Source organism: Pteronotus mesoamericanus, unplaced genomic scaffold (genome assembly GCF_021234165.1).
Source record: "Pteronotus mesoamericanus isolate MK-2021 breed Mesoamerican mustached bat unplaced genomic scaffold, CSHL_Meso_final contig_90, whole genome shotgun sequence".
In the NCBI taxonomy this organism is placed as follows: domain Eukaryota; kingdom Metazoa; phylum Chordata; class Mammalia; order Chiroptera; family Mormoopidae; genus Pteronotus; species Pteronotus mesoamericanus.
In genome coordinates, this window is record NW_026555277.1 from 2702072 (window position 1) to 2715576 (window position 13505).

The 13505-nt window shown below is 42.2% G+C and overlaps 1 protein-coding gene across 1 annotated transcript in view; it reads right to left on the reverse strand.

Moving 5' to 3' along the window:
* RHBDD1 (rhomboid domain containing 1) overlaps positions 1-13505 on the reverse strand; it is a 106048-nt gene that overhangs the window by 69211 nt on the left and 23332 nt on the right. Inside the window, exons 2-3 of the mRNA XM_054585605.1 lie at positions 12277-12772; positions 10902-11034 (exon numbers count right to left, since the gene is read on the reverse strand). Of these exons, the coding sequence (XP_054441580.1) occupies positions 10902-11034; positions 12277-12709 (566 nt within the window). The 5' untranslated portion in view covers positions 12710-12772. The remainder of the gene's footprint in view (positions 1-10901; positions 11035-12276; positions 12773-13505) is intronic.

Consider the following 13505-nt stretch of genomic DNA (forward strand, 5'->3'; position numbering starts at 1 on the left):
AGGATTAAGTAAATACATCTGAAATCTCCAGAGATGTGATTTATCATTTTGTAAGTTGAGAGTGAATATTTAATTGTATAACATTTATCTCCAATAGTGTCTCCTGGACAAAAAAAAATCCAAATAGGCCAAAGTGCATATTCTAAACACTCCAAAGGGAAATAAATGTGCTTCATAGGGTTCATTATTTTTTAATGAAAAAATATTAGTAAAAAAAATCAAGTCATAATAATTGCTACATCTGGTAATTAACTTTTGAGATTAAAAACACCCTTTTTATGTAAAACATATTACACAGGCTCTTTAATTTAGTTAGATGCACTAATTGATATCACCTTTTAACCCACGACAAATAACTTTCTTCAAACTTTTTTTAAAAAGTCTATTTTAAAAATCACCTTCCGTCATCATTACCTGAAACACCCAATACAGTGAGCCCAAATCGCGCACCTGTCACCAAATCACCAGAATAGACCATTAACAAGCCTAGTTAGTTAAGTACAGATTAGGTAGGTGCTACCATCCACACACCCACAATTACATCACAGCATGATGGCCAATTAGTTTCAACCTGGGTAGTGAACCTTATTCCTCACAACTCTTATGTTCAACTGAAAAACAGCTGCTTCCTTATTTCTACCTACTGCTCTTCTCTGTCATCCCGCACCAGCCCACTGGGCAAAGCAGGCCCTAAAGGAGGTCTGACTAATTTGAAGACAGCGGGAGTCCTCCACGCTGTTGCGCTCTGGTTGGGATGGAAATGTCTCATGTCTACCTCTGTGTATGACATACACATTTTAAAATGAAACCACAGCAGGACTGTCCAATTACAAAAGACAGTGTGTGTTTAGACACCTAAATTAAAACTTGCTTAGGAACCACGCTATGTGGCTAATTGGACCCTGCTTCTGGCTCACATGCGGACAGATGAGAGGAAGTTAACGTTCATTCACACGGATGTTCAGAAACAATATTTTATAACTCTTTGTCAAAAATAAAACCAGCTGTCGCAACGGAGAGGAGCTGCTATCAACGGAATTGTGTCCCTATCCATATACACAGATTGAAGCCCTAACGCTCAACATGATATATTTGGAGATGGGGCCTTTGGGGGACAATTAGGTTTAGATGAGTCCACAAGGGTGGGACCCTGCTGATGGCATCCGTGGCCTTATAAAAAGAGACACCAGAGAGCACAACCGCTCTCTCACGCTCACTGCCCCCGCTCTCTGAGGACACAGCTCCGCAAGCCAGGAAAAGACCTCACCAGAGCCTGGCCATGCTGTCACCCTGACCGTGCACTGCCAGCCTCTGGGGCTGGGAGGAAACCCAGCCACACAACGTATGGCATTTTTGCTACAGCAGCCCGAGCTAAGACAGGAGTCCAAGGAGATACGAAGACTAAATGTTACGTGGCATCCCAGGTGGGAAACAAGACATTAGGTCAAAACTAGGGAAACCTGATTCATGCATGGGTTTTAGCTAATAATAATGTCAACATCAGCCCATTATTTATAACAAATGTACTGTACTAATGTTACGATAAAAATTAAGTCAGTCTCAGTTCAGGTTATATGGTGGTTTTCTGTATATTTTCCCAATTTTTTTGCAAATCTGAAACCATTCTAAAATATAAAATGTATTTAAAATACATACATAAATAAAACCTATGTCTTCCTAAAACAATCTCCCCTAAAACAACCTCCCCTAAAACAATGTATCATATCATTCGTTTTAGTGTAAAAGACTTTTTGTTCTTAGCAATTTAGAATAAATTATCTATTAACAACAGCAAAAAATTCCCCATAAGCATTGTCTAAGTTATTATGCAGAGAACCTTAAATTGTACTTTGTACTTAAGATCTCTTAATATATATAATCTAATAAGAAGAACCTCTTGGAATTTAATATCACCATCATTAACACCAAACAATTACAGCTTCTTGAAAATACAGAGGGCATACGCAGGGAGACACAACTTACTAAAAACAAATTGTCCCATTTCACTAATAAAGAATGACAGCAATAAAATAATTTTGTTGCACATAAGATTTCTTAAAACTGTAAGGGGATATTTAGAGTAGCCAGGAAGTGAGTAAGTGGGCACTTTCATATGCTGTTGGCAGGTAATATATACAAGGTCTACCTGGAAAAAGTCCAACCATTCTTAACATAATGAGAGCGGTTTGAGTGACATGGATGTAACCTGGCAGCCAAGGAGAGTGGACTGGAATGCACATGTGTGAACAATGATGACTTCACTGTACCAGTCGGGGTGGGTAGGTGTCATTGAGTGAGCATGCGCACTGTGTGGCTGTTGCATTCAAAATGGCTGCGTGAGTAGAGCAACAAATCTGCATCAAATTTTGCATAAAGCCTGAACATTCCTCCACAGAAACTACTGGGATTATTCAGGAGGCCACAGCTATGGGCAACTGGAGACTGGCAGCTTCATCACCACAATGTGCCCACTCATGTATCGCATCTCATGTACAGTGTTTTGGTAAAACATCGTATCACCCCGGTGAGTCAGCCCCTCCACAGCCCAGATTTGGTGCCCTGTGACTTCTGGCCTTTCCCCCAACTGAAATCATCTTTGAAAGGGAAGAGATTTCAGCCTATCAATGAGATTCAGGGGATCACTACGGGGCAGCTGATGGTGGCTGGGAGAACTGTGTGAGGTCCCAAGATGCCTACTTTGAAGGGGACTGAGGTGTCATTGTCCTATGTACAATGTTTCTTGTACATTGTATCTTCTTCAGTAAATGTCTCTACTGTTCACACTGCCTGGCTGGATACTTTCCGGACCGACCTCGTTGTATAAAGGGCCAAGGAAATAGTTCAAACACTTAGCCTATGATTCTACGACTGGGAATCTACACCAAGGGCATGCTCAGACCTGGGAGCCAAGATCATGCTCTGACAGACATCCTCACTCGTGATTTCAATAGGTAGTTAAATCAGTGAAAAAGAAAATAAACTACAGGAAGCACAACAGGTGCCATCATGCAGCCATTAAAACTGAGGCTTTTGAAGAACTGTGCTTATACCAAGTTCAGTGAAAGTGAAGAAGATATGCTTGTACATGAGGGTAAGGGGGCAGGACAGCAAAATGCTCATAGGAGTTTTTCTGTGTAGGAGATGGTGGGAAATTTGTTCTCTTCATCATACATTTATATACTTTCAACTCTTCTACAATGAATACACTGTTCCTTTCATTAGGAGAAGAGAAATTTGGTTACATATTCATTTAGCTACTACTTTATTTCCAGCTTAATTATTTATGTAATGTAACCACTTTAAAAAATTGTTATACTAACTACAGTCTCTTATAAGAGAGTAACTGAAGAAAACTCAGTATTCAGGTTAAGTTGTCTTTCCCGTTCTCCACGCACTTCCTTTTGGCTTGAGATGCTTCCTACAGCTGTCAAGCATGGGCCTGACCACTTCGTGCAGATGTCCAGGGCAGGGCTGGGCCATCCATCTTCTGCAGGCTTGGACTCCAGAGCCAGAGAGATGACTTACACACCCCCCTTCCTCAAAATTTCTCATCCCTTCTCATAACATCGAACTCCGGGGAATCACGCCTTTGGGTAGGCACCGCTCTCACCTTGAGTCCTGTTCAGCTCCAAGCCCTCCAGGGAGACAGACATTTTAACTAACTCTTTGATGAGACTCACATAACTTCCCCTTATGGGAGCCTGCAAAGGCAGGAGGGAGGAAACGTACAGAGACACCTGAGGTGTGCCGAAGAGGCATTCCCCTGCTTCACAAACCCGCTCAGGACAGTCTTGGACTGTCGCTTCAAACTGAACTTGTTAACAGGCTTCAAAACCACGTTTCCACAAAATAGAACAGAGGGTGAGGATCAAATCTATCAAGCTTAAGAGAAACATGCAACAGTCCCAGTAGATACAAAGAAAAAAGACGTGATTGTGCGAATAAACAGAAAACCAATGCTTCAGGAAATGCTCATTCTGGATGACAAATCTGTGTATACCTGCATACACATATACATACATATACGCATATGCGCGCCAAACAACTTTGCAACATCATATTATATCTACTAAGAAAGCTTTCTTTTTTTAAATGATGGTACTCAATGCAGGTCAATTGGTACTAAAACGGACAAAAGTGATGTTAAGAAATTAGTATAGCTTCTTAAGAAACAGCTTCATCCACCCTTGAAAACCATGAATCTTAGGCAGCGGCCCTGTCTCCTCTCAGCCCCAACCGCCCCCGACACACTGCCCAACCCTGGGAAGACCACGGTTCTTCCTTAGCCATTCCAGCTATTTTTGTTGAAGAAACTTTCTCTCTCAGGCACTATTAACTTGGGTATCATTGGATTGACATATTTGTCACTTGCTTTTTTATACAACCCCCAATATACAGTTTAACCCTATATCCATTTGGGATTTTTCCTACTTCTATGCTTAGAAAAAAATGGTGTGCTTGTATTTGGGAAAATGCACTAACTTTTACACCACATTTTCTTCGCTCTTGATAACCCCTTCTTCTTGAATTTTCAAAGGGTTTTATTAATAATGTTGTTTATAACTGATTACCATTTCTGATTGAGGTAAAATCTAATATGTAAGTTTTTATAAGAAATTGGCTCACATGAATATGGAGGCTGAGAAGTCCCATAGTCTGCCATTTGCTAGCTGCAGATGCAAAAAAAACAGTGGTATAAATTCCAGTCTGAGCCCAAAGGCCTGAGAACCAAGAACGCCAATGGGCAAAAGAAGACCAATGTCCCACCCCAAGAAGGCAAAGAGAGGGAGTTCAGGCTCCCTCTACCTTTCTGTTCTTTCAAGTCCCTCAGGAGATCAGATGATGTCACCAGGCTGCAGGGAGGGCAGCCTGCTGCACTCAGTCCACCAATTCCAATGCTAATTTCTGGAAACATTCTCAGAGACACACCTAGAAATAATGTTTAATCATGTATCTGAGCATCTCGTGGCACAGTAAAGTTGACATATAAAATCAACCATCCCATGGATGTCCTTTAACTTACATTCATTTGACCACAAATATTTACTCAGCACCTACTACAGCAGATAATTAAAATACAAAGATGAAAAAGATCCATTCCTTTGTATGAAGAAGCATCAGCCTAGAGAGGAAGTCAAAAAAAATTAATTATGGGAAAAAAGTGCTTATGGTAGAGAAATCTACAACATTATGAGAACAAAGGAAAAGAAGTAATTAACTCTGCCTGGGGGAATCAGGGAAAGCAGCAAAGAACAGATATTATTCGATTTTGGTCTTGAATGATAACCATAAGCATATGGTTATGGTCTTGAATGATAACCATAAGAAGAAAAGCATAAAGGTTATCCCAGGGAGAGAAAAGGGAGACAAACTCCCAAAGGTCCAGATATACGAGGTTGGTATTTTGGTATTTCACCATCATCTATTCAACTTTGATGGTATGGAGGCTGAATATGACCTGCTCCCCCATTCCCCACCCCCCACCAAAACACAAAAAGAAGATGTCTGTGATCCAATGTCTGGAACTGCTGAGTGTTAACCTTATACGGCAAGGACTCTCCAAGTGTAGTTAAGGATCTCGAGGTGAGGAAATGCTGCTGGATTACCAGGGTGAGTCCTGAATGCAATCCCAAGTATAAGAGAGAGGCAGAGGAAGCCTTGACACAGGTAGAAGAGAAGGCAATGTGGCGTGGGAGGCCGTGCTGTAACGTGGCCACAGCCAAGGAATGCTGGCGGCCGCCAGGAGCTGGAACAGGCATGGAACAGGTTTCTCGCCCAGAGCTTCCGGAGGAGGCACAGCCCTGTCAGCACCTTGACTGGAGCCCAGTGACACTGATTACAGATATTTAGCTGCCAGAACCATGAGACAATAAATTTCAGTTGTTTTGAGCCACCAAGTTTGCAGGAATTTGTTACAGCAGCCAGGAGAAACTAATACAGATGCTGTCTACTATCTGCTTCTGGTATTATTCCCTGGCATCCATGGAAGACTCTGGAATAATCTCACTATCTTCCTCTCCACCCCACCTCCTATAGTCATCCTGGGTACTTTCACTGCCCATGTTGACAATCCATCCAACACTTAGCCCCACAACCTCTTGACCTCCTGATGCCAATGACCTTTTCTTCCACCACGCTCTGGACCATGTGGTCAGTAAAACAGACCCCAACATTCAGTCTTTTGATACCAGTTCCTATTCACACAGCTCTCTCAGTTTTCAAACTCGACCCAACCTCCACTCTTCGTCGCTCCACCTGCCTACAGTCTTGAGGCCTCCTCAGTTCCATCTCATGCCCTTCCCCACGGTCATCACTGGGACAAGCTCTCAACAGAACTTACAAGTGGATGTGCCAAGAAGCTCATGAAGCCTCAGGTCCCTCACTTGCGGGGACCCTTCACAGCTGTGCGATGGGTACAAATAGCATGTTCACATGGTCATAGGCTTCTGTAAAATTTATGAAAGTGAGATGTCTTAACCACAATCAACTAAAACTGCTATCTCTTTCCACTCCAGCTTCCTCTTTATCACACTTCCGTCTGAGTCAGGTGGCTTCGGTGTGGCCACAGACATTTTTAGGATGCAACTAAAGGGAAGCCACATGGAAGATATATTAAGTTTGGGTTCACTGGGGCTTATTCATGTGGTTCAGTCATTTCAGTGCGGGGTTAAGTCACTGTTAGTCACTGCTGTGTAGACACAGCTTCCAGAAATACTCTTAATACCCTCTGTGTGTCCTTAACCAGAATTCTAACAGGGGGCACAGTACAGAAGTCCCACAGCACTCGCCCATGTCAGAAGGCAGCCAGCGCAGCCGTCTAGTCATCATGCTGGAGCAAGAGTCCAGAATCTGGAAAATTCTTCCAATCACCAAGCATGTAAAACTATTAATACAGAGTTAAAACAGAAACTTGGCAGAGGTTCTCTGTCAGGGATATACTTGAGAACTCAGTGCATGAAATTATAAATGCACCATTAGCTTCACATTTCTTTTTTGAGGGTTATGCAAAATAAACATTACAGGAATTTTTGTTTATAGCCATCAAACCAAAATATTTTCAAATCACATCAAAAGCTGTAAAAAGAAGTAATTAATAAATTCTTGGGTTTCTGGTAATTCAGTTAATGAAGAATAGGAATATAATAATAATATCTCTTGTTAATACAGCACAAAGTATTGATATCCACGAAGAAAACAAAAATTTTGTACTATCCCATGAAAGGTCTCTGACAACACTCAAATCAATTCAGAAAACAGTCAAGAAACTTGAAAAGAAAGCTGCATAAGAAAACTTGAAAAGCCTTGAAATTATACAGCTTGTATGTAAAAATGCCTTGATAGAAGTTCCCCCAAATCTGACAATTCTAAAAATTTACATGATGAGTTGTGAAAGCTTTTCTAAACTCTCACTAATAAAAAAATTGATTTTGATGTTATTCCCTCTACAGAAACACTATTGCCAAATTAGTATCATATGAAGAAGAGATCAGAGTATGCAAGCAAAACCTGTGGGAGAGAATATTATAGAATCATGCCAAGGAGTTATTATAATATTATTTTTATGGCTTTTGCAACATTTATAGTATTTGTCAGATCTTAAGAATTTGTAAATTGTTGTGCTTTTTTATTTAAAATGTTTACTTTCCCTTCTAATTTTGTATTCCTTTCTTCAGGAAGATCCACAAAATTGAATAAGCTTCAATCGTGCAAAACTAAGATCTGCCCTTGACAGAACACTCAACTTCCTCAATTCTTCACCTTCAGTTATTAACTTCCACCCCCAGATTAACTCCATACATTTAAACATAGAAGGAATGATAGAATCAGGAAATCATCCTTCATGGCTCACCATGAAATAGCCAATTCAGACAAGGATCATGATCGATATTTTTCTGTCACTTAAAGAAGTGACCATCTAAAGAAGTTTTCAGTTGGGTTCGTGTAACTCCTCTCCTGAAACATGAGCAGCGCGGCAGGACTCAAAGCCACAGGGCTGCGGGCTTCAGCAGTGCCAGGCTGCGCCACACGTCTCCTGCGTCCAAGCGCGCTCTTGGCTTCATCCGTGTCAAAGAGCAGCTCCTGGGAATGTTTAGACTGCTGTCGTTCAGGATGGAAAAGTCAAGTAGAAACGAGAGACGGGGGAGAGAGAACTCAAACAAAATTAACAGCTGGTTTATTTTATTAATTTTGGGAAGACAAACAAATCGGGCATGAGTCCTTTCAGCGACATGGCACACTTTCAGTGATTTATCTCATCGTAAAAGTGATGAGTTAAGTATCACCTCGTTTACACAGCACTTTCATATGCATTACCCCTTTGACTCCTTAAAACTGACAGACACAGACAAGATAAATAACGTACCGTCTTCCAGGTGCGGAACACGGGGCGCTGGGAGGTGGGATGATTTGTCTGAGGTCCCGGGGCTGGTATGTGAGCCCAGGTCCTTTCACAATGGACTTCAACCCTCGAGTGTGGTCACCGAGCAGCTGTCTTATTCTGAATAACATTCATGTCTCTGAGCTGTGGTTTTCTGACTAGACAGCCTTAGGTTCATAGAGAACATGCAGAGGTTCATAATTTGGGCTAGTATTTTGGGCTAGAAAGTAACACTTGGCATCACATCCTTCTTCCTTCCATCAAGAGAAGGTGGCAGGGATGGGAGGGCCTGAGCTAAGTCTGTGAGGAGGCAGCATGCACCCCTCCCTCCTGTGCCAACTCCCCAACTCCGGAACAGAGGCAGGACATCAGACACAACCACCTCCTAGGGCCCCGGGACACGCAGGGAAATGAAAAGGCCATGTGAGGCCGAGCAGTTGCTGAAACAAGGCACTCACTCAAGTACTGTGAAAAGCAAAGGCACCAGCACAGGAGTGAGTGGGGGCACGTCATGCTGGTCAAGTCCACGCCCCTCACGTTGCATAAGGTCTGGCTGTTAGGAGAGCCTTCCCTCCATAAAACTAGGAACTAGGGGAAATTACTAATTCTGTGGCTTTCATAAAATACAGGGGTCCACCAAGTGCTGGGCCCATTTTTTTTTGTCTCCCAAAGGGCAGCTCATTAAGTCAGGCAGTGAGGCAGGCATTGTTATGAAGATTTACAGTGTTTTCCCAATGAAAATTCTAATTGACAACCACCAGGAGAATAACAATGTAGAGCAGAGAGCTCAGGTTTCTCCCATTCTCCCAAGATCCATCTCAAAGAAGCACTGGCTTCTCAGGTTTCCTGGACCAGTGTTTAGCTCGGGTCTTTATTTGGACACATGCATAAGTAGATGCCTGGATAGAAGTTTATCATTCAAAGCAGTCAAACCTTAAAGACCAAAAGATTTATTCTTTCAAATTTCAAAGATAAGAAATTTCATTTAACTCCCAGGTCCCTCCTCGCAGAATAAGCATATTACATAAAAATACAGTCATGCATGTCCATGTAAAAAGGGGACCCTAAGAAAATAAAACGCATGATGAGAGTCTTCAGAAACAGTTGAATGAGAATTTTAAAGGCACTGCTATTCAAAGGATTCATTATCGAATAAAAGTTCAAGCACCAGAGAGCGATTTTCATATGAATGTTGGGTGTTGCTGTCACATACAAGTCTCTCCTCTACACAGAGAAGCAAGTCACATCAAGCAAGTCAGGGGGCTGTGAGTGACAAGGTATAGAGAGGGTTGTTCAGATAAGGACAGACATGACAGCGCCCTTTTTCAAAGAAAACTTTGAAGATTTTGTCAGGCTTTCTTCGAGGACCTGTCACAAAATAACAATACAGTTGCAAATGAGTGGTGTGCGCTGGCCACTTGCTGCCTTTTTATAGGCCAGCTGGCAAGGGCTGCCCAGGACGGGAAATTAGCATTAAAGAAGGACTCAAGGTTACTGGGCTGACTTACAGCCCAAGGAGAACACTCTCAAATGAAGTAGGACACCCAACACAGTCACGCAAACAAAGGAGCAACATTTAAAAACTCCTGTCTGAAAAGAACCGCAGAGAAAAAGTCCTCCTTCCTTGTTTCTGAACCTCCCCGTTCTCCAAACAGCGTCCAGGTCCCCTCCGTAAACATAAGCAGATAAACCATGGGTTTCCAGTTGCATTACACAGGTTGAGAGAAGTGAAGCTGGCGGAAGGAGTGGGAAAATAACACCATTCGCCCGACTTTTTTGAAACTGAAAGCAGGGGCCAAAGTGGAAAAGCTACTACCCCCAGCAGGAGCACCAGACCAGCAGCCAGGAGGCCTGAATCCTAACCAGTCTGGCATTTACCAGAAGCTGTTTGATGGGTCTCTCAACTTCCTGAACTTCCTTTTCCTCCTCTGTAAAGTTCGTAGACATTAGTTGTTCTCAAACTGGGTCCCTTGGAGCCCTATGGGTGCCTATGAGGCAGCCACAGCGACAGAGTAAGGCGCAGGGGCCCCATGCTTCCTTTCGACCCAAAAGAGTTCAGAGTTGATCCATTTTACATATCAAGTTTGTGCATAAAGCCTTTTGTTTAAAAAGTTTATTACCAAGATAATTAAAAACTAAAATGGTTTACAAGCATTGGACCAACCTACCTTGTGATTTTTTTTAATCTTTATAATACGTGGTTTCTATGTGCTTCTTTGGATTATTGTTGTTGGAATTAATTGTTGGTTAGGTTGGTTAATATAGATCCTCAAATCTGTATATCAGGTTTGCTTATTCCAAATTAAAAGGTAAGGACACCAAAACCAAGATGACTCAAATACCCCAAAATCCCACAGCTCAGTAGGTGAGTGGATTCAAACTCAGGAATGTCTGATTTTATCCTTATAGTTAAAGAATAAACTTCACTGTAAAAAGTAATAGTCATCTCATTGCTATTCCGGGGCCTTTTCCACACAACATCAGGTTCTTCATTTGTAATCTCTAAGAGTAAATAAACACTTACCCTGGAGAGATTAAATGAATTGCCACAAGTTCTGCCCAACAGGCAAATCTGATGGGGACAGGAAAATTCAAAACGTTGACAAAGCCTCCAGGGTAATAATGGTTGCTAAGGACTTTCAGAGCAAACAAAACTCCTAGAAGAGAAGAAAGAGCAGACAAATACCAACAGTCCAAATATGGAGATAATCAACATTTACAAAGAACACTAGTTGAAGGTGAAAATTATTATTTGACTACATCCAACTTTTCACTTTGAAACGTACTCTATTCCTCACAAGCCAACCCAGCATTCAGTAGAAAGACACTGTTCACGGGAATCACTTGTTTGATGTTTTTTAACATGGGAGTTCACCCTGACTTCCGGCACACCACTAAATATGTATATAACACATAAAATGGGGATAAAAAACGGCCATGCTACTAAATGCCACTGAATCGTACACTTTTAAAATCGTTAATTTTATGCCATGTGAATTTTTAGTCAATAGAAAAAAAGGACGTAAGCAGCATGTATTTTCTAACCTCTATGGAAAGACATGTTGAAGGCAGGACATATTTTCTTCCTTCTCCCACAATTAGATGCGTGAGGGTGCATCTTAGAGGGAAGCGGGGAGGAGAGGAGGGAAAATAAAGGGAGGGGTTAGATTTCCTTCTGTTTCAGGGCTATTTCCCTCCTCCTCTTCACATTCTAATTTTCAGAGCACCTAACTTAGCTCTGACGGCAATTTCAATCCTATGACATAATCATAAAAAAAAAGAACTAGTGAGGGTTAAAGGGAGAGGTGGTGTAATACATTGTTGACGTCATGTAGGCTGGATTCAAATCCCAGCACACCACTTACTGGCTGTGTAACCTTGCACAAGTTTCCTGACTTCTGAGTCTTATATTTCTCATCTACAAAACGAAGACCATGCCAGCTCCCAATGATGCTGGTATGTGAATTAAATGGAGTGACTTATCTTGGCTCCTAAAACGTGGTGGGCATGCTGTGGTAGGATGTGACACATTTATTTTAACACAGTTAGTAAGAGGAACCCTCATCTTTTTCCAGACTCCCCATCACAAACACACCTGTGGGTCTCTCCCTGGCTCTAGCATGATGGAGCCAGTGCGTACTTTCTGTGTTGCATCTCATACAAAACTACCTGTGAGCGGACGATAGACCAAACTGTCCAAGGTCAAATGATGCATAACAACATCTATGTCCCTCCTGTGCTCCAGTCAGCTTTCTCTCCAAAATACATCCCCCAGCGGCCCTCACCCACTCAGAATTCACTTCCTTCACCAACTGGGGACCCACACTTCATAAAAGGACAGCAGCCATGCCTCCCTGACTGTCTTTATGCATGCCGCCTGGGAAATCTGTCTGCCTTACCTGAGAACCCTACGGCGCAATTCCTTTTGAAGCCAGGTTCGTCCATAAATTCTGCGAGAGCAAACTCCAGGGACAGGTACACCACCCCAGTGAGGAGGGAGAATGTGGTGATAACGTAGGCAAACCATCTGCTTCCTAGTCTTCTTTCCAGCTGGATTCCTTTCCATAGCATAGAAACCATATTGAAGTACAGGTGCCAATCGTCCGCATGGTGAAGCGGGGAGAGCAGTAAGCGCTGCCAGTCTTTCTCCTGGTAACATGTCTCCACGCTAAGGCAGGAGCTAAGCAGCGGCTTCAGAGGACTCAAGAAGAACCAGATGTTGACAGCCAAAGTTGCCAGGGTGACAGGTGGAATATTGTTGACCCCAACTTGGAAGATTTGAGTAAGGAGCAGAATAAGCCCAGCATTAAGTCCTCTTGGTCTCCGATGCATGGTTAGACATCAACCCAGTGATGGGACTATGTGGAGTCCAGAGAGGTATACAGATGGCTGAACCTAACACGTAAAATAAAATGAACACAAAAACCCCATCAATTAAGAATTAATGCAATGTTAAGACACACTGCTCACTTAAAGATGAGCTTACATTGTGTATAGCACACTTCTCATTTATCAGCGACATTTATTTTCAGTGTCTTCCAGAGTAACATCCTTCCTTCGTGTTACTTTCTAAAACAGGATTTTTCTTTACCCCAAGTCCCAATGGGTCAGCTAATGGCCAGGTATGCTTTCTCTGACAAACATGCCATGAAAATATGACTTGTCTCCCTTTTCAGCAACGTTGCAATCTAAAAAGATGGTACATAAATATGTAATAATGATCTCTACTCAGAATGCTGGTCAGGATTCTTCACCCCCTTCATTTTTTCAAAGACATATTCAATTTTGATATTTTTGATAAGAGTCTGCTCCAAAGGATTTAAACATCAACAAGCAAGTTTTAAAATGCAAGAGTATCTTCTCTTCCACGTTGGCAGGTATCAACTCCCAGAATACTTTATTCTCACACAAACTTCAGCCTTTACAAAGTTACCTGCTGTGTGCTAAATCCTAGATTGAAACACTGTCTGTTTTTAAGGAGCTCACATTCTACTAAGAAGGAAACGAACAAGTGCCACACAACGTTCTAAACACAGTGACTGAGGGAACCCTGTCGCTGGGCACGCGATTCAGCTTGAGGCAGCGATGTGCCCTAGGTTTGAAGGCTGAACTGGAACCAGCAACAAAG